Source organism: Typopeltis vanoorti, chromosome 6 (genome assembly GCF_054136105.1).
Source record: "Typopeltis vanoorti isolate ZY-2024b chromosome 6, IOZ_Tvanoo_1.0, whole genome shotgun sequence".
Taxonomy (NCBI): domain Eukaryota; kingdom Metazoa; phylum Arthropoda; class Arachnida; order Uropygi; family Thelyphonidae; genus Typopeltis; species Typopeltis vanoorti.
This window is the reverse complement of record NC_143554.1, coordinates 35,240,472-35,262,666: the sequence shown is the minus strand read 5'-3', so window position 1 is coordinate 35,262,666 and position 22,195 is coordinate 35,240,472. Positions and strand designations below refer to the sequence as shown.

At 37.2% G+C, this 22,195-nt stretch overlaps 1 protein-coding gene across 3 annotated transcripts in view; it reads left to right on the top strand.

Annotated features, from left to right (window-relative positions):
* LOC150105379 (vesicle-associated membrane protein 3-like) overlaps window positions 1-22,195 on the top strand; it is a 138,732-nt gene that overhangs the window by 81,822 nt on the left and 34,715 nt on the right. For all 3 annotated transcript variants that reach the window (XM_090394750.1, XM_090394749.1, XM_090394751.1), the window contains exon 4: window positions 15,905-15,984. In XM_090394750.1, coding sequence (XP_090250876.1) covers window positions 15,905-15,984 — 80 coding nt within the window. The remainder of the gene's footprint in view (window positions 1-15,904; window positions 15,985-22,195) is intronic.

The window sequence follows — 22,195 nt, the reverse complement described above, 5'->3', positions numbered from 1 at the left end:
TAATTTTGAAATTATAAATTCGTTTTTTCATTGTTAGGCCAAGGACAATTTTTCTTAAGTTTTTCTCAAGCACAATTTTTCTTATCCGTTTCTATACTTCGTATAGAAACGGCTAAGAACAAGCTGGATATTTGCACCAAATAGAGGTTGTCAGGATCAGATTTTAATTTTAAATAAATAGTTGAGAAATATTGGGAATATAGCAAGGATTTGCATGATTTGTATTTAAGTTTTGTTGATCCAGAAAAGGCATATGACAAGGTGCCAAGATGAAAGCTCTTCAAAATGCTACAATTATATGGTGTAAATGGGACATTATATCAAGCAATACATAATCTCTATATAAGTTGTAAGTCAGCAGTTAGAATTGAAGGAGGTACAGGAAGATGGTTTGAGATAAAATGGTATACGACAAGGGTGCACATTATCTCTACTGTATTCATTATCTATCATTATGAAGGAAATTGGTATTAAATCTGATATCAAAATTAGTGGTAATCTTAGCTCTTTACTTTATGCAGACAATGTTATACTTCTGAATAAATCCAGCACAAGTCTTCAAGATTCCCTGACTAAATTTAATAACTGTTGTGATGAATTTGTTATGAAAATCAGCATGACAATGAAAATAGGCAGAAAACATATCAAACATTGAAAACATCAACTGTATCCTGAATGGTGAACATATAGTACAAGTAAAACATTTAATCTATTTAGGCACAGTGTTTAGTGAAGATTGTAAATTAAATATGGAAATCAACAACAGAATCAACAAAGCAGATATGGTCAACTGAATAAATTTATATGGAATAAGAGAGAAATTAGTCAAAACACTAAATTAGCTGTATACAAGATAGTGTTTAAACCAATTTTAACTTATGGATCTGAGAGCTGGGTTAGAAATAAAACACTTAATCGAAGACTGGAGACCTCTGATGTGAGAGTTCTGAGAAATATTAGTGCAATGAACAGATGGCATCAATGGCAGCATCATATTAAAAATGAGGATATTAGGAAAAACTTGCCTTTGTTAGCATTTGGGAATGTGTTAGTAGAGCTAATCTCATGCTGTATGGTCACTTAAATAGAATGGGAGAGTAAAACAAGATTTACTGATACAGTAAAAAGCACCTTAAAAGACAGACATGTAAGATCTGAAAATATTGGGATCTTGACAGATAACATTAATTTGGAGGATAATTGTTGATCAGAATTTAGTAATAGTGTAATTTTTAATATAGTACTATCATAATTATCCTCTACACCCCTTGGAGTATGTATCAGGAATGATGATTAACTTTTTCACTCGCTATCTCTTATGCAATGTTTTTAGCCTTTTTTTTTAGTTTTGCTTTCATAATCCTTACCTGGAATTCAAATTCCTCTATAATTCTCATATTGTTCCATTTCATTTTTTGTTTTAATATATGAGTACTGTGATACTCTTACTCCATCTAAAATTAGACCTTTTCTGAGTCCTTCAGAATGCCATGTATCTACTGTGAAATTTTTGTACAGTTCACTCTCATTATAGCAAACATATCAAAACTAGTGTGCTAAAAAAGATTCAGCTTATCATCCTGTGGTTCCTATGGATTTGCTGTAGTAGTAGTTAACTGTATCTTCACATTTGAGCATTTTTTCTTGAATATCATATCTGCCTAGCTGCTTTTCCTCATTTCACGTTTACAATGGCTTTATTATTATTTCAAGTATTGTTATATTGATTACATTCTGATTACATGTGATTTTTTTTTTATTACTACTGATTGCATTCCCCTTGAATATTTTTTCTGTCTTTTAAAGTCATTACTCCAAAACTTAGAGGATATATGTATCTACAAATATCGTGTCAAGTTTGTTATCTCTAATTCCATGTACTATCTATTGCTTCCATTTCGGAAATAAACAAGTGTTTGAAAGGAAAAATAAGCGTAAGAGTGGGAGAGTTTCTGAAATGAAAGAAAGAGTGTTGTATGGTGACTCATTATTAAGAGGAGTGATAGATGGGAGTTTAATTAAATCGTACTTACCGGGTGCGAAATTTAAGGATGTGAGTGAGAGTATTAGAGCGCAAAAGCAGAGGGTGAAAGAATTGATAGTTGTGGCGGTTATGAATGAATTGAAAGGAAATAAATTTTTTATGAGAGAAGACTTGAAAGCATTGTTAAAGGTAGCGAAAGAAAAGAGTGAAAAAAGATGGTGAGTCTGTTGCCGCGGTATGACAGAGAGGAGTTTAGAAGGAGGGCCATAACCACAAATGACTTTATGCGCAGGTTATGCAGACGGTGTGATGTGAAATTCGTGGACGTGTGGAATGAGTTTGATAGGTGAAAGGATTTATACAAGATGGATGGCCTGCATTTGAATGGATTTGGTGTGCGGAGACTGGAAAAAGCGTAGCTGAATGAAGTGAAAATAGATGTGCAGAACCAGTCAAACTAGAACTACCAAGGGGGGGGGGGGAGTGGATATGCAGACATCAGTGAGACAGTTGAGTGTAAGAATGTATATAATGTACCCAAGCCAGTACTAAAGACAAGAAATCGGAATGGGATAGTTAGAATAACGAACCAGGATAGGGGTGGGAAAAAGGGACCTCTGCATTTCATGTATACTAATGCCAGGAGTATTAGGAACAAGAAAGAAGAATTTTTGGCCTTGATTCGCTCGTCCTGGCCACAGGTTATTGGCATTAGTGAAACATGGCTGATGGAAGATGATATAGTTAGTGGGATAGAGTGTGTAGGTTATAGTGTGTTCAGGAGGGACAGAGAGAATAAAATGGGGGGAGAAGTGTTATTGATGATAGCTGATGAAGCTGTATTGCAGGATAGTGAAAAGAGCTTATTTGAGGCTATTTGGTGTGAGATTGAGACTGGCAGAATAAAATATACAGTTGGGTTTTGCTATAGACCAGGTGATGGAACAGATGATGGAGATAGTATGCATAAACAAATTGATGAAGTGAGTGGAAGGAGGGTAATTATTATGGGGGATTTCAACTATGGTAACATTGATTGATTGATTGGAAGGAGGAGAAGACACATGTGAGAAAGGAAATGGATTTTATTCAATTATTAAGGGATAACTATCTGAGACAGCATGTAATTGAAAATACTAGGGATGTGAGAGTGCTTAACCTGGTAATAGCGTCTGAGAATTTGACTGTAATGAATATGACCATGTTGCCACCTATTGGTGAGAGTGATCATGAAAATTGCATGCCTTTAGCCACCTCCCAGGTCTTGACCTGGGAGGTGGCTGAAGGCATGCAATTTTCGATTAAGATGGTATATGTGGAATTACTGTGCCGGCAAATATGACAAGCTTAGGAGATTGCTTGGATCAGTGCCATGGCATGTACAACTGCAAGGACTGGATGTCGATAGAGCATGGGAAGTGTTCAAGGAGCATTTACAGGAGGTCATGGCTGATTGTATACCTAGCGTCCGAATAATAAAACAAGTAGGGGTTAAATGGATGAATAACACCATTAAGCTTGAGCTACAAAAAAAGAAACAACCGTGAAGGGAATTTAAAGAAAGGGGTGACCTGCAGGCACACGAACGGTATGAAGTGCAGGCCAGAAGGGTAATGAGTGTGGTAAAAAAAGCAAAAGCAGATTATGAAAGGAAACTAGCTATGCAAGCAAAAGAGAATCCCAAACAGTTCTTTCAGTATGCCACAAGCAAGAAAAAACTGTACACGGCAAAATGATTTTAAGGAATGACGATGGTAAGGAGGTCACTGAATCAGTCGATATAGTGGAGTTACTGAGCGTGCACTTTGCAAAAGTATATCATCCAGGTGGTGACATTGAAGAAATAGAGGAACCATTAGTTTATATGGCAATTGTGATGAATGAAGTGGAGGTGAATAGTCTATTACAGAACCTTAATGTGAATACATCTGTCGGATTGGATGGTATACTGGCATGGGTCTTGCGTGAAGCGGCTAAAGAATTATCAGTGCTCTTGACCGTGTTGTTTAATCTGAGTCTCGGGTCTGGTTTAGCCCCGAATGTGTGGAAAGAGGGTAAAATAGTTCCACTGCATAAAGGAGGATCCAAGACTACTGTTGCAAATTACCGCCCGATCAACATATCAGGAGTCGTTGTCAACGTCTTGGAGAAAGTAGTCAAGGGAAGAATACAGGAATGGATTGATGAAAATGAGATACTGTATGGGGGACAGCATGGCTTTGTGAAGAGTAGATCATGCCTCAGTAACTTGCTCAAGTTTTATAACACAGTGACGGCTGAACTGGATAAGGGTAATGGGTTTACAGTGATACTGCTGGATCTGGCTAAGGCATTTGACAGGATACCACATGGAATTCTAATCCGTAAACTACAACATATGGGAATGGATATAGGATTGGTGAGATGGATAGGTGGGTGGTTGATGGAGAGATATCAGAGAGTAGTTTATTCAGGAGTAGAGTCCAAAAGATGGCCTGTGACTAGTGGTGTGCCGTAGGGTTCTGTTCTTGGACCACTGCTGTTTAATCTGTTCATTAACGATGTAAGGAAGGATCTAAGAGGAACAGTTCATTTGTTCGCTGATGATGCAAAGTTGGATAAAGCAATAGTGAGTGCAGAAGATGTCAAAATCTTGCAGGACGACTTGGATAGATTGGAGTTCTGGGCTTGGAGAATGGATGTCAATTTAATGTGACAAAATGTAAGGTTATGCATTTTGGGGTGAAAAGATTAGCAGCAGTATACCACGTTGATGGAACTGTATTCCAGGAGATTGATGAGGCCAGGGACTTGATAGGGTTGGTGGATAGGGAGATGAAGTTTAGGGGGCACATTGCAAAAGTAGCTAAATCAGCTCATCAACTCACTTGGTTGTTGAAAAATACTTTGACAAGCAGAGACAGGCAAGTTATTGTACCTCTGTACCGAGCCTTGATAAGACCTCATCTCGACTACTGTGCCCAGATTTGGTCACCTCGGTTCCTTCTTGATGGGGAGGAAGTGGAGAGAATCCAGAGGCGAGTGACTAAGATGATAGCAGGTCTATCGAACGAACCATATGAGAACAGGTTGAAGATTTGTGGGTTGTAGAAATTAGTTGATAGGCGGAAAAGGGGAGATATGATTGAGACATTCAAATTGCTAAATGGTTTCTATAGGATTAATTCAGAGAATATTTTTGAGATCCGGACTGGTTGTGGGAGAACTAGGGGAAACCTATGGAAGCTGGGCAAGAGTGTGGTTAGCAGGGGTGTTAGAGATTGGTTCTTTACTTTTAGAGTGGTAAATGAGTGGAATAAGCTGCCAAAGTCTGTTGTGGGTGCTATGACAGTGAGTCAGTTTAAGGCAAGGTATGATAGATACTGTGAGAATGTCGTATAGTTGTGTGGACATGATATTTAGGGCCTCCCTCTATGAGTCTAAGGACTCCTGGAGTCGCCAGTAATAATAATTTCTAAGAATTTCTCAGTTACCACATATATATGATATACATCGTGTATCTTTTCATTTCTCATGACTAACATAACTACTTTTACATATAGCTTTTTTGCATTTTCCACCATATTCTCTCAGGACATCTGCCTGACTTGCAGGAATTTTTAATGTAACTTCATTTTCCTGGACTCTACTTAACTTGAGAATACCATGAAGATCTAATCTCTTTTTTCCTTTCAGACAAGTTCACCATCTACCTTCCAACATTTTGTTCTTGTTTTCAAAGTATTTAATTTTTTCTCCAGTAATATTTTAGTTTAGAAAGAAGAATATGTATGAAGGTTTTAAAATTAAGCAAAGCGGAACAGCTTTCAGAGGTGAAAGCCACATCCTGAAATGAAATCTAGACAAAGCATCAAGGTGCTATAAGGAAGTTTTCAGCCAGAAAAGATCATAAAGTGGGGAAAATGTATCAAAATATTTTACAGGATTACTTTTCATTGAAGAAATTGTTTAAAATGTGGGAATTGAAGTTGAGTGGAGAGCCATAGTTGAGACTGCCATTTCTGGTTCTGCAAGAATAAGTATTTTAGGTGCTTGCAAGTGATGATGTACGTTACGTGATACATAAGTGTGAACAGTGATGATATTTAGAAAATCTATTTGCAGTGAAAATAGGCAGGAAAGGAAGCTATATTTTAGGATACATATTCTTTACTTTAGATGTTTGTGGTTGATAGCAAGTCATGAGTCTCCCATTTGTGGTTTTGAAAGAAATAAGTTTGGTTGGGATACATGTGAATCATGTTGTATCATCCACATGACCATTTCTGATTATTATTAACATTTGTCCTCCAAGGAGTCAGAGACTGATCATGGTAGGTATATCCAACCATGCTTTAAACTGATTCAATGTGTCTACACCCGCAACACACTCAGGCAGTGCATTCCAATCACCAACCACCCTCCATGCAAAGAACCTACTCCTCACTCCTCTGTTCACACCCCTCCTTATACAGTTTCCAGTGATGGCCCCTTGTTCTACTCCCTTCTCCCATTCTATGAAAAATTTCTTCCGTGTCAACCGGATAACAACCCTACTAGCTTATGTCTCAATCATGTCCCCCCCCCCCCTTTTCTTCTTCCAATTCACGAGGCTCTGCAACTTACATTCTTTCAATCTGTCCTCATACTCCATATTCCAAAGACCACTGACTACCTTTGTGAATTTTCTCTGGACCCTTTCCAACATCTCCTCGTCACCATGAAAACCCGGCAACCAAATCTGTGCACAGTAATCAATATGAGGCCTGATCAAGGCCTTATACAATATAATCATAACCCCTCTATTTTTGCATGTCAGGGGTTCTGTGCATCATTGCCATTATCTGATGTGGTGTCTTCACAACTTGTGGAATGTGGCCCATGAATTTCAGGTCCTTGTCCACCGTCACTCCTAGATCTCTCATCTCCTCTACTTCCGTTAAAGTTTTCCCACCAAGTGTATATTTGACATCCCATCATTGCTTACCAAATCTCAAAACCTTACACTTTGCAACATTGAACTGACAGTTCCACTTGCCCATTCATACAATCTATTCAAGTCCTCTTGTTAGGCAATAGCATCCACTTGACTGCATTGCTCTCCCCAGTTTTTGCATCATCTGCAAACAGCTGGATATCACTAGTTAAACTTAACCCAGTATCATTAACATACAAATTGAACAACAATGACCCCAAGACTGATCCCTGCGGCACACCACTAGTGACCTTTCTCTTTTGGGATACTGCACCCCCATATACAACTTTCTGATACCTATCCGACAGCCACTCACTGATCCAACTCAGAAGTCTATTATCCAATCCCATCTGTTTCAATTTATATAAGAGCTTGTCATGTGCCAGCCTATCAAAAGCCTTTACAAAATCTAAGTAAACTACTGTGTATGTATCTCCCCTGTTCAGGGTATTTGTCACCTTGTTATAGTACATAAGTTAGTGAAACATATCTCCCCTTAACAAACCCATGCTGATAACCACAGAGAATCCTGCTGTTATCAACCAATTTCTGTATCCTACTTCTCGCCAATCTCTCCAGGACCTTCACCACAACTCCAGATATACAGACTGGCCTATAATTTGAAGCTACAGCCTATCGCCACCTTTATGCAGTGGAACAATTTTACTCTCCTTCCACCTCCTTGGAACCAGTGCTGTTGTAAAACTCTTGAACATGCATGCCCATGCCAATTCCCTGGAACATTCCCTTAAGATATGTGGTGATATGATCCTATTGCCTTATTGACATCAAGGTTATTTATTTCCTCAAACACCTTCTGCTCACTCACAAATTAAGCCATCCCCTCCTATGTCCTCTACACTTAATTTTCCCATGATTCCACCTTGATCAATGATCATTGCTTTTGCTTGTTAGATAGGTAGTGCACACTAGAAGATACTAGTGAATGAACAGTGACACTTGAAAAATCCATTTGCAGTGAAAATCGACATCAAACAGTAGACCAAGTCTCCTGGTTCCATTTAAAAATGATATCAGGATTGTGGAATTCTGATTATGTGGAAATGCAGCAGGAGTAGATGATATTCGACCAGAAATGCTCAAGTATAGAGGTATGAAAGTCTTACAGTGGCTGCACTGCATAGTTCAGAAGACCTGAAGAGAGGGACGAATTCCAGATGATTGGAGTAGATCTTTCTTAGTATATATAAAAAGGGAAATAAAACTGAATGTGAGAATTACAGAGGTATTTCTCTACTGAGTGTTCCTGATAAGATATATGCAAGTATACTTGAGAAGGATTGTGGAAGAGAAGCTTGGTGAAAAATAAGCTGGATTCAGACCAAATAGAGGCTGTCAGGATTAGATTTTCACTTTACAACAGATAGTTGAGAAATCATAGGAATATAAGAAAGATCTGTATTTAAGTTTTGTCGATCTGAGAAAGGCATATGACAAGGTGCCAAGAGAAAAGCTATTCAGAATGCTACAGTTGTATGGTGTCAGTGGGGCATTATATCAAGCAGTACTTAGTCTTTATTCGAGTTGTAAGTTAGCAATTAGAATTGAAGGAAGTACAGGAAGGTGGTTTAATGTTAAATCTGGTGTCAGACAAGAATGTACTTTATCACCTCTCTTATTCATTATCTATATGGATCACATTATGAAGGAAAGCGGTATTAAACCTGATATCAAAATTGGAGATGTTAATCTCAGCTCTTTGTTTATACGGATGATGTTATAAGCTTAAAAAACTTATTGTTTAATACTGACCATGTACAAATATTTTAACATTCTTTGCCTACCAGTTTCGCTAGCAAACTGTCTAGCGTTTTCAAGGCGTTGATGGAAAAGTATAAAAAATACTAGTAAATGCAAATTGAGATAAACATAAAAACGTTGTAAACACTCTAGTAGCTAAGGTTTTACGTTCGTGTGACAGAGACTGAGTGGACTTATTCTTAATCATTCTCAGGCATGTGTGTTTGTTGTAAACGCATAATGTGATTACTAGCTAGCTGTAGTTCAGATGGATTTAGAGAGAGGATGAGGTTTTTCCATGAACTGTTAAGAATAGTACCCTGGTTTCTGTTGAGGTTTCCGCCAGTTTTTACACTACTGCGGCTTCCTTGAATAATCGTTGTCTTAATATGGCATGGAGCTATTTTGCCACTCTATCTTGTGGGTAGACATACTGAAATGATGTGCTAAGCTGGAAGAATTACTTCTGTTGTGGTTTACTTCACCAATGTGCTCTCGCTGTCTGATCTCCAAACTTCGTGAAGTTTGTCCAATGTAGACGAGACCACAGGATCAAGGAATGTAATATACTCCTGGATATTTGTGGAATGGGCACCTTGTCTTTTGGTGATCCTAAAAAATGTTTGATGCGTGGTTGGTTTGAAGATCACTCTGATGTTGTGGGCTTTTAGTATTCTGGCTATTTGATAAGAAATTGACTTGAAGGGAATCACTACAGTAGAAATGTGCTTAGCACATCATTTCTGTACATCTAACCACACGATAGAGTGGCAAAATAGCTCCATGCCATATTCAGATGACAATTATAGACATCGTTTATTCAAGGAAGCCGCAGTAGTGTAAAAACTGGCGGAAACCTCAACAGAAACCAGGGTACTATTCTTAACAGTTAATGGAAAAACCTCATCCTCTCTCTAAATCCATCTGAACTACAGCTAGCTAGTAATCACATTATGCATTTACAATAAACACGCATGCCTGATAATGATTAAGAACAATAAGTCCACTCAGTCTCTGTCACGCGAACGTGCAACCTTAGCTACTAAAGTGTTTACAACGTTTTTATGTTCCTCTCAATTTGCATTTACTAGTATTTTTTATACATTTCTGTCAACGCCTTGAAAACGCTAGTGAAACTGGTAGGCAAAGAATGTTAAAATATTTGTATATGCAGTATTAAACAATGTTTTTTATGCTTAAATTTCAAGCTACCAAATATGTTTCATTTGAACAGTTTAATGAAACACAAAGTTCGGTGCATGGAAAGAGAAAAATGCAAAAAGGCCAAACTTCTAAACCATCTAACGTTCCTTAAACGTTGCAGAGAATTCTCCATCATCCCAAAGTTCTTCATAGTCAAAGGTCATATAAACTCTATATCAGCTAAAAAATCTATCTACGCACTTCATTGGCACTTATAAGGGAAAGGATTCAGAACACGAGGTACGAATTTAATCAAAGTGATATTAATAGCCGTAGGTTCTTTGATGAAATTCCCAATAATTTTGAATATACCATATGGAACCAAATTGATCAAATGATACAACGCAGTTATGAAAAAACTTTCGAACTTTATAAAGAAAAACAAATTAAGAAATTCAATGAACTTTACAAGAAAAAATATCGAACACAGAACAACCTCCCAGAAGACAAAGTGATTTTCAATTTGTCGAATCATAGTCTGACAAAAAATGAAACCGACATACTCAAAAAAAGCTTTAACTTTGCAATTACACCAAAGCCACATTCCTAAAATTGATTTTATGTGTGGAATTGAAAAAGGCCTATATCTACCACTGCAAATTGCATCCAATACTATTAGATTCAAAAGTATTATAATTTGCTTACGCTTGGAATCGCCGAACTTTATATAGTTTCTATATTCGGCTAAGAAACAATATGGGATGTAATATCCCTTAACTTAAATAAGTTCATGTTGCCGAATTGAAGGCTTTGGCTCTTCATATAATTAGTAATTTATTAGGACACCTTCTTGGCAATTCTCATAGAAGGGATGCAAGTTCTGTTCGTTACAAACTTAGTATTAACTAGGTCTACCTACTCACTGATGAGACCTCAATAAAGGTTGAAACAGGTCTGGGTAGTGACCTCTCATAATGTAGAACAGTAATACAGCTCCTAGGAGCTAAGTTCACATTATGGGTAAATACCAAGAATAGTGATCGGAGCTTGCTCCACCCTTACTATGAGTTGCCTCAGGTTGCACTACCAAATGATTCAGGTGCTGCACAATCCAGGTATTTGCTTATGCTTGGAATTGCCAAACTTTATATAGTTTCTATATTCGGCATGAAACTCTTTGAGTTTCTTATTCGGCTAAGAAACAGTATGGGTTGTAATATCCCTTAACTTAAATAAGTTCTTGTTGCCGAATTGAAGCCTTTGGCTCTTCATATAATTAGTCTCCAATATTGTTTTTTAAGGATAAACATTCAAGTTTGTAAAGAGCAAATTCTGGCACTAGTTTTAGTCTAGTGTTCAACTCTGTATTTTCTTGTCAGCTGATGAAACTGAAGGCAAAACATTTTGTTTCAAGCAGAAAGTTGCATTTTCTTCTAAATACTATTATTCATGATAGTGTGTGTTACAGAACACTGAAGACAAGAAGAGAACTGTATTCAAACAGAAACAAATGGAAATGATTTCATTAGAGAAACGTAAAGCCAACAGTTTATTTTAAGTATTTTCTTTTAATGGATAACTCTCTGAAGCAGATTAATTTTTCTAATAAATTTTACGCTGAAGTCTAATGATGTAGGATAAGATTCTTTACTTTGGGAGAATGTTACCCTTGAATCAGAGTGAGATAACTTACTGGGGAAGTGTTACACCTGATATCTTAAGAATGGAGAATTCTCAGCTATCGTGGTGTAACATGAAGAATAAATAAATTAAAAACCTGCAAAAAAAAAAAATAATAATAATAATAGATGAATTATTTAAAAGAAAAAGAAATATTCTTGCATCCAATAAAATATATAAAAAATAAAGGTGTTTTTTAGATCTAACTAAGAAAGAAAGAAAGAATATATTAATGTTGTAATATGATATAAAAGAGAAAATTTATCTAAGTAAGACAGAAAAGGATTAGTCATAAGAAATGGTATGTGAGAGGCTAGAGATTAAATTCATAGAAAAATTTTGGAAAGGGGATTAAGTTAGAGGCTAGTGGAAGAAAAATAACAGACTATCGCTCAGGGCCGATTCCCGGATTGAGACATCGTTTGGCTCGCCGACCAAAGGATGTTTGGCAGAAAAACGCCACCCTAATTGGTCGGTGAAGTAAAATCAAGAAGGGGGCAGAGAAAAGAAATTAAAAAAGGTGCCGTTAGGAGAGCAGGTATAAAAGGGTTGGAACCCCCCCCCCCACGAGGCTTTTTTTTTTTTGGTTTTTGTTTTGGTTCTGTTCCCGAGGAGTTCTCTACGAGCTCCGTGACATAGGTTTCACGCGGTTTTCCTGAGTGGAGATTGGGGTTATATCTCCGTCATCACAACATGGAAACAAAAGTGAGCGGGATTTCGATTCCAGATTTCCTATGTAAGAAGCGAAGAATGCCATAGAGTCAAAGAAAAGGAAACATATTCTTTGTGTTCCAACTTCAGTGACAACCACGAGAAGGGGAAAGCTGTAAAGATATCGATATCCACGTCGCGAGTTGCTCAGCCGTCATATAGATGATTCAAAGTGTGTCCTGAATTACGAAAGTTTAAGACTGTGTAAGCATAGTTCAATTCCAAAAGGAACGTAGGAGGAGCAGATTATTGGAGAGGTTATACCAAGCTAGTTCAATCAGAAAAAGGTAAAGGCCCATATGAAAAACTCAAGAAAGAAAGGTACTGTAAAATATATCTAATGTTAACTAAAATTTGTCTGTAATAGGTATCATTATTCTAATACGGAACTGTTGAAGTGACCAAGGAAAATTTATACTAGGACTTTAGTATCTGACAGAATATATTAAAAGTAAGCTAGCTAGTGTTAATGTTATATGAATAATTAAGTGTCCTGAGAATTATGCATGTCTATTGTAATGTATAGGAAAGTTAAAATGTCATAGTTGTGTGTTAGTGCAGTAAAAGGTTTAATTAATCTAAGTTTGAATTTTTATATTTTAATATTTAAGTTTGAATAGTTAAATAGTGTGAATTAATCTTATGTGTCCATGTCATAATGAAGTTATGTGTTGAATTGTTATGGCGGCATGATCGTAATACCCATTATAGGATCATAGCTTAATTATTTATGATAAGCTAATGTTAGTTGTAAGTATTTAGTTTAGCATTGAATTGAGTAATAACAAAAATTGAATTGTACCATGTTAAAGTTTTTAATAAACTTTTTGTCCAATGATAAAACAGTTGTCTGAAATTGCTGTCCAATGCACCACTTGAAAAATTATGAACCTAATCACGTGGGAAATTAATGTGTTAAGAAACGAGATAAAGTGTCACGACTGCAACATTGTTTCACTTTCAAACATATTTTAGTTCTTTCTCCTTGTTTTTGTATATAATATCTCAAACTAAATATCCCAAAAGCCGCAGTATAAATACAAATATTAGGAGTACTAAGGGGAGAAAAAACTTAAGTATTAGTAAAAATTTTGGTGATATCTCGTGCGTAGATAATAGTTGAACATAGCTAAGCAGAATTTCTCTAATTGGAATAAAAATCATAAAATGGGACATAACAGAAGTGATTGTATTGAAGGGCCTAAATTGTTGAATTCTAGATAGGATTAGCAAAAAATTGCTTTGTTGGCACAATTTTGTTTTTAATTAAATTTGTGAGAGAAAGTATCTTATAATTTTTTTTTATTTTATTTACATTAAATTCATTTTTTTTACTAAATGAATTTTATATAAATAATTCTGTCTGTGTAGTTATTTTACTTAAGCAATGTTTCTTTTGTATTACATTTCTCTTGTCTTATTTATAATAAGACAAGAGAGTTAGTTAGTCATCAGTTATTAGTTTGTAAGATCTTGAAGAAAGTAGTGAAGGACCGTATACAGCACTGGGCAGATGAGGGTAATGTTATCTGTGAGAGTCAACATGGGTTTGTGAAGGGGCACTCTTGTTTTAGCAATATGCTAGCCTTTCATGATAAAGTTACAAGAGCATTAGATGAAGGAAAGGCATATACTGCCATTTTCTTAGACTTAGCAAAGGCATTTGACAGGGTGCCACATGCTGATATTTAAGTTGCAGCACATGGGTCTGGATATCAGATTGGTCAACTGGATTCAGGATTGGCTGTCCGATAGGTATCAGAGAGTTGTGTATGGTGGGGCAATTTCAAGGAAGCAGAGGGTTACAAGTGGGGTCCCACAGGGCTCAGTACTGGGACCTATATTGTTTAATCTTTATATCAATGACATTGTCATGGATTGCAAGGGGATATTCAGTTGGTTGCAGATGATGCGAAGCTGGGAAGGATTATTAGTAATAGTGCAGATGCAGCAGCCCTGCAAGAGGATTTGAATAAGCTAGACAGATGGGCAAATAAATGGGGGTGTCGGTTTAATGCAGCAAAATGTAAGGTCTTGGGGTTTGGGAAACATCGATGGGACCCTGCATAGTCTATGGGAGGAGTTATATTGGAGGAAGTAGGGGGAGACAAGAGATCTGGGGTTGATGATTGATAGAAACCTGAAATTTAGGGGACATATTGCAAAGGTGGTGAAGGTAACACAGAGGATTGCTGCAATAATGAGAAGGACACTGACCTGCAGAGATAAAACAGTTATCATTCCGTTGTATAAGACCCTGATCAGACCACACTTGGACTATTGTTCTCAGATTTGGTCCCCAGGATTTGAAGGGGATAAATTAACTATGGAAAAGGTACAAAGGCGGATAACAAAGATGGTTTCAGGACTGTATAATGATAGTTATGAGATCGGCTGAGGGAATGTGGACTGCAGAGTTTGGTGGATAGAAGAAGGAGAGGTGATATGATTGAGACTTTTAAACTGTTGAGAGGTGGTTACAGGGTTGACACTGGGGAGTTCTTTTGCTTGGTTGAACAGCGGGAAGGAGTGATCACAGGAGGCCATCGCTGGAAGTTACAAAAGGAAACTGTGAGCAAGAGGGTGAGGAGTGGTTTCTTTCTTTTGCATGGAGGGTGGTTGAACCATGGAATGCATTGCCTGATGGAGTGGTGAGAGCAAGAACGGTCAATGAGTTCAAGGAGTGGTATGATAGATTGTGTTTCTTAGGGGGGACCTCCCCTCAACCTCCCACGATGAGGCTTCTCCAGTATAAATATATTGGAATTAAATCAAAAATATTAAAATAATACCCATAGTACAATGATAATCTGTACTTACTATGTGTTAGCTTTTATAGGTTTTACTTTCAAACTCCTTAATATATGATATGGAAATCTGATGATAGACTGCTGACTTCATGGCCATTACGTATTTTCATGTCATAATTGATAGCACAATATTAAAAGTTTAAATAATGCTGGACGAGTTCACTGGCTTCTCCAGTATAAATATATTGGAATTAAATCAAAAATACTAAAATAATACCCATAGTACAAGGATAATCTGTACTTACTATGTGTTAGCTTTTATAGGTTTTCCTTTCAAACTCCTTAATATATGATATGGAAATCTGATGATAGACTGCTGACTTCATGGTCATTACTTATTTTCGTGTCATAATTGATAGCACAATATTAAAAGTTTAAATAATGCTGGACGAGTTCACTCTTCCAGCATTATTTAAACTTCAGGAGGGAATAAGTTTTGCAGTCAATCTGTTGCATCTTTTTTTTTTTTTTTTTAATTTTATAGTTAATCTGTTGCATTTTTTTTTAACATTATAAAGAGCATCAAACAATATTAAAGCTATCTAAACAGATCTAATGCTTCCGTTGAACACAATTTTACTTAGATCCTTTAGCTCAAACATAATTAATTGAACTGCAAATAATAGTAGGAACCAAATAGGCTAGTTAATTTCTAGTTGTCACTGCAAGTTTATCATTCAAGAATAAATGAATTAAATGAAATTTAGTGATTCACCTAACTTTGAAGTTATTGCATCATCTTTGATCAACACAAAGAAGACACATAAAGAAAGACTATGTCATTTTCTTCCTACATCACTCCTTGACAAAACATAACAAACATTTCCCCTGCATACATAATTTTTTTTCTTTGTTTTCCAGAGGCACTTCAGCAAGGTGCATCTCAGTTTGAACAGCAAGCTGGCAAACTGAAAAGAAAATTCTGGTGGAAGAATTGTAAGGTACTGTATATCAATAATTTTGGCATAATATTACATTTCAGTTGAATGTGCAGATACAAGATGTTCTTTATTTTAATTTTGTAGTTAAAGGCAGTCAGGACTTCAGGGAATTTGTGTATGTGTGTGTGTGTGAGAAAGAGAGAGGTGTGTGTGTGTGTTATAATGCTGTTTGTTGTAGTGAGAGTTGGCTGTTGTAACCACAGTGCCATTGGTAAGAATTTGTGTGGCATGTCACAGAGGTTTGGAATAACTTACATCTGTTAATGACTAATGTAATAATGGGAGTTGAACAGTGGAAGATATTGTCACCCAGAGACCACTTCCCTGTTTACTTGGAGGTTTGAAGTGACTTGAAAAAAGTGCTTTGTTTGGTTTGTAGTTAAGTGGGTGCAATATGGATGAAAAAAAAAGTATCCTTATACTGTTTAACAGACATACAATTTTGCTTCTTATATATGAAGTATATAAGAAGCAAATGTGTGATAAGGTTCCTTTTATCACACACTGCCTTGAACACATTCAAACTCCTTCAAGATACCACGCTCTCAAGCAAGGCATTCCAATCATTTACAACTCTGCATGAGAAAAACCTGCCTCTCACGCCTTCTTTATACAGCTTCCAGGGATGACCTCTGGTTCTCCCCCAATCTCCCACTATTTTCTATAGAACTTCTCCAGCATTGATCCTACGTGGGCTGTTCAATAAGTAATAAGAGTAATTTTACTGTTGCGAAACCACTCATCACAATATTAATTTCTGTGGAATAAAAAAATGTTGCTGTCTGTATTAACAAAAGAGGTTAATAGATGGCATATACGGACTGATGTGCCAGAGTGTCACGTGACTAAATGCAAGTGCTCATCGGCGCGCCTACGAGGCGCGACCAGTCTTTGAAATGGAAGCGTCCTTGGAACAGCATTATACGATTAAATTTTTGTACGTTTGCAAAAATCGGCATCGGACACTTTTAACATGATAAGCGAAGCTTTCCACGATAAAGCAATGTTGAGGACAAGTGTTTTTCGCTGGCATAAAACTTTTAAGGAAGGAAGTCAAAATGTGGAAGATCTTGAACGTTAGGGAAGCCTTCAACGTCCATCACAGAGACAATGGTCAACACAGCAGCGATTATCATCAAGCACGTCAAAAGAAAGCGTCCATTTGCTGAAGAATGGCTTCTTAATGCACCACGATAATGCAAGGCCACATATTGCTGGTTGTGTAGTGGACGTTTTGCAGAAGAACAACACAGATACTACCACACCCTCTATACAGTCCTGATCTTGCACCGTGCAATTTCTGGCTGTTTCCTCAGCTCAAGAAACTGCTAAGAGGCCACCATTTCGAAAGCAACAAAGCTTGTGTAAAAACTGCAGAGGCTGTTTTGAAAGAACTCTCAAAAAACGGACTCTCACATGTGTTTAAGAAGTGGACGCAACGTTGGGACAAATGCATCGCGTCTCACAGTAGTTACTTCGAAAAAGACCATGTAAATGATGACGATTAAAGGTAATCTGTTTTCTGTATAAATATAGTCTTATAACTTATTGAACAGCCTACGTATAACAACCCCTTACCAACTTGTAGGTAAGGGGTTGTTATAGTATGTTATCATATCTCCCCTCTTCCTCCTGTCCACCAGACTCTGCACAGGATCACACTCAATCTTTTCTCATATGTGACATTCCAAAAACAAACTACCTTAGTCAGTCGTCTTTGGACCCTTTTCAACATCTCTTCATCCTTCTGAAAACCAGGTGACCAAATCTGGGCACAATAATCCATGTGTGGCCTAATCAAAGCCTTATACAAAGGAACAAGAATCTCCCTACTTCTACACGTCAGTGTCCTCCACATCATTCCCAGAAGCCTTTGTGTTGTCTTCACAATTTTGCTATATGTCCCCCTAAATTTCAGATCCTTATCCACTATCACCCCCCAGATCTCTTATTTTTTCCACCTGCAACAATATATCCTCACCAACATAAATTCTGCATCCCAGCTGTGTTTTCCAAATTTTAAAACCTTACATTTTGCGACATTGAACTCACATTTTCGTTCCCAATCACTCAATTTATTCAAGTCTTCTTGCAAGGTCACAACATCTTCACTACACTTCATGGTTCGTCCCAACTTTGCATCATCAGCAAACAACTGAATATCTCTATCCAAATCTTCACCTATACCATTAATATACAAGATAAACAGTAATGGCCCTAAAACAGACCCCGAGGCACTCCACTAGTGACTTTCCTTTTCCTGGATATCACTCCCCCCATACACATCTTGTTGATACCTATCAGATAGCCAGTCTCCAATCCAATACACTAATCTAATATCCAACCCCATCTGCTCTGGTTTGACTATCAATTTATCATGAGGTACTCTATCAAAAGCCTTTGCGAAATCTAATATATTACTGTATATCCTTTTCCTCTGTCCAAGGAAGCAGTCACTTTATTGTAATAAGTAGATTACTAAAACATGACCTCCCTTTAGCAAATCCATGCTGTCCATCAAAGATAATACTATTGTTGTCAACCCAACTCTGGATCCTAGTTCTCACAAGCTTCTCCAACAACTTAACCACAACACCTGACACACAGATAGGCCTATATTTGATGCTTGAGTTCGATCACCTCCTTTATGAAGTGGCACAATCTTGCCCTCCTTCCACTCCTTAGGAACTCGACCGAGTGCAAGACTCGTATTAAAAAAACATGTTAAGACAGGTGTCATCTTCCTGGCACATTCCTTCAGAATACGTGGTGATATATTGTCAAGTCCCACAGCCTTATTAACATCTAGTTTACTCAACTCCCTATACACCTCTTGCTCATTTACAGTCAGTCTCTCCTTACCTCCCCATCATCTACTGCTCTCAATCTCTCCATGTAGTCACATTCACAAGATTAAAAGACCTTTATGAACTGCTCATTAAGTATCTCCGCCACACATTCTGCAACAGCTGTCTTTATACCATTTTCTCCTATCAATATCATCCTTCCATAATCATTCTTTCTTTTGCTGGCTATATATCAAAAGAACTCCTTAGGATTCTTTTTGGCTTCATTAGCTAACTGCTGTTCATACCTCTCTTTAGCTACCCTCACCAACAAGTCACTTTCCTTGCCTTGTCTTCGTAGACCTCATGGAATTGGTTATTTCCACTTCTGTTATGCAGCCTCCACAATGCTCTCTTTCTCTGTATCACATGCTTAATCTCTTTATTCATCCATCTCACACCTACCTTATTTAACCTTCTCACCCTTGGAATACGCTTAGACATTGCATGTACCAGATAGTTTTTGGAAATCCCCCAAGCTGCTTTGATCTCTTTTCCAGCTAACTCCTCATTCCATGTTACACCTGCAAGCTGTCTCCTCATCTCTTCATAATCATCCCCCCCCCCCCCATAGTTCCACATATACCCTTTTCTCACAGAGGTCCTCGCACTGCTGGCAACCACCAAGGTAATTACCTCATGGTCACTCTCACCAATTGGTGGATGATTTGACACCTCATTTACAATTACATCCTCTGATGAGATGACCAAATCCAAGACCCTTAATCCTTGTGTGCCGTCTCTTACATACTGTCTGAGGTAGTTATCCCTCAAAAACTCAAGAAACTTCATCATACCAGTCTATATTGCCATAATTAAAATCACCCATAATGATCACCCTTTTCTTATTTACTTGGCTAATTTGATTGTACATTTCATTATCACCACCATCCACATTACCTGGTCTTTAACAACATCCCACCAAGTATTTGATTTCATTCACCTGTATCTCACACCATACTGCCTCAAAACCACTGGCACTATTTCCCTCTTGCATCTCCACTTTATATGGACATAACTCTTTCTCTATCATCAATAGCACTCCCCCCCTCCCTTTTTACCCCCCTCTGTCCTCATGTCATACCCTTTCATCTCTACTCCTATCAGGATGTCATCCACTTCCAACCATGTCTCACTTATTCCAACAATCTTTGGGTGAACAGATGCAATTAGTGCAACCATTTCATCTGCCTTGTTTCTTATACTTCTAGCATTTGTATACAAACACAACAGCTCATTTCTGGGTCTACAGCTAGTTCCACTGATACTACAACTCACTCGATGTGATCTCTCAATGCTTGACTGGGGCCATTTCCCTTTCTGCTTCTTCATTTTAAAACCCTTTTCAATTCCAACTGTTTCCTCTTGATCCCAGGTTGTCCCATTCCTTTCCTCTCTACACATGCTCTCACCTCCTCTCGGAGCATCACCTTTCTCACGCAGTGTATCCCAAGCATCAAGGTTTTGATCTTTCTACTATTATTCATTCTGCAGATATATCCAAAAACTTGGTTTCCTTTGAATTAATTTTTCATTAGATTCTCTTTGCAGTTTACTTTGTGATACGGTTCTTCATTTGTTACCTTTTGTACCCATCCAGTTTGTAGAATCTTTCTATAAGATATTCTTTCAAAAGCCAATATTTGTCTGTCTTTGACCATTACCCATGTCTCACATGAATATTTATGTTTCCAGCAGTGTCGGCTTTCTAGGAAGGCTCACTGATTTACATTTCCATATCTTGTCTATTGCCTGTAAGTTAATTTATGTTATCCGAAATCTTATCCCTTTTTTACTGTCTATGTTGTGCATTCTGTCTGTTGGCCTTTATTTGATTTTTCATTCTCTTCTCTTCAAATATCATTGTTTTTGTTTTATTGATGTTCATTATCAACCCATGTATCGTCCGTTTTTTTCACTTAACTTCAGTACTGTTCTTTTTAGTTTTCTTTATCTTCAATAATGATTGTGTCATCTGCAAATTGTAAATTGTTTAATTTGTACCTTGAATTGAAATTCCCCTTATATTATCCTTTATGACATCCATTGTTCTTTCCAAAAGCATGATAAAGATGCTTGAGGATATTGGGGTCTCCTTGTCTCTTGCCTCTTGTCCAGAATCATATTCCTCTTTTTCCACAGTTTCTCACAGCAGCCTCTGAATTGTCATTGATGTTATGCAAGAGATATCAGGTTCCATTCCATAAGATTTGAGCACAGTCCATGCCATTTTCTGATCTATGCTGTCGAATGCTTTCTGAAAGTCAACAAAACAGGTATAAACATTTTTAGGCGGAGCTTTCTCCACAGTTAATCTTAACATTAATATTTGGTGTAGAATACTTCTTTCTTCTAAATCCTGCTTGCTCATCATCCAGATTTTCTTCCATTAGTTTTCTTATTCTTTCTGTACTTTTCTATCTTTCATGAATCATTAGAGCAATTATTCTGTAGTTTTTGCAGTCCATTTTGTTTTTGTTTTTTTTTGCAAATGGATATTAGGATTGATCTTGTATCCATTCTTTTGGTGATTTGCCATGTTGCACAACTGGTACAATTTATCTATGATCACCTCATCATTCCTGGGGCTTTATGGTTTTTCAGATTTTTTACATCCTTTACAACCTCATTCCTCAATACATGTTTCTCTTTCTGCTTGGTGATATTTCCCTCAGTTCATCAATTTACTTCTTTTGGACCTCACCATCTCCCTGTGGCTTAAATAACTGAGCAGCATATTGTCCATCTCTCTCTCTCTCTCTCTCCTGTTTCTTCTGTATTCACCAAGATGTCATTTTGATTTTTTATGGTTCACTGCTTTGAACTCCATTTCTTGTTGATGTTTCTGATCATCAAACACATTAAACCTGATATTAGAAAATAACCTGACTTTAGCATGAATGTCAAGATTTGAAATGGCCTGTACATAAACTCTGCCCATTTTAAATCCTCTAAAAGTAAAGGATGTAATTTTGGTATAGCATTTCGCTAACTATTTAGCTGATAATAGGAGGAATTTGTACTGCTCACTATGCCATGCCCATTTTAAATCCTCTAAAGGTAGAGGATGTATATCATTTTGCTAACTGTTTAGCTAATAATAGGAGAAATCTATACTACTCACTATGGCAATCATTGTATTTGTGTGTTCTTTAGTAATCTCTACATCTTGAAGGATTTATTAAATTGTTTGAGAAACACACAAGAATACATACTGTTTAGAAGACCGCTAGGGATGGCCAAGCCTTGTTGACTGCCTTGCCACCACAGAAACTGCTGGTGGATGGGGGGGGGGGGGGCTGTGATACTTCAATACAGCTGATATAAACATTCAGCCACACTTAAATATTAAAGGTCACTTAAAG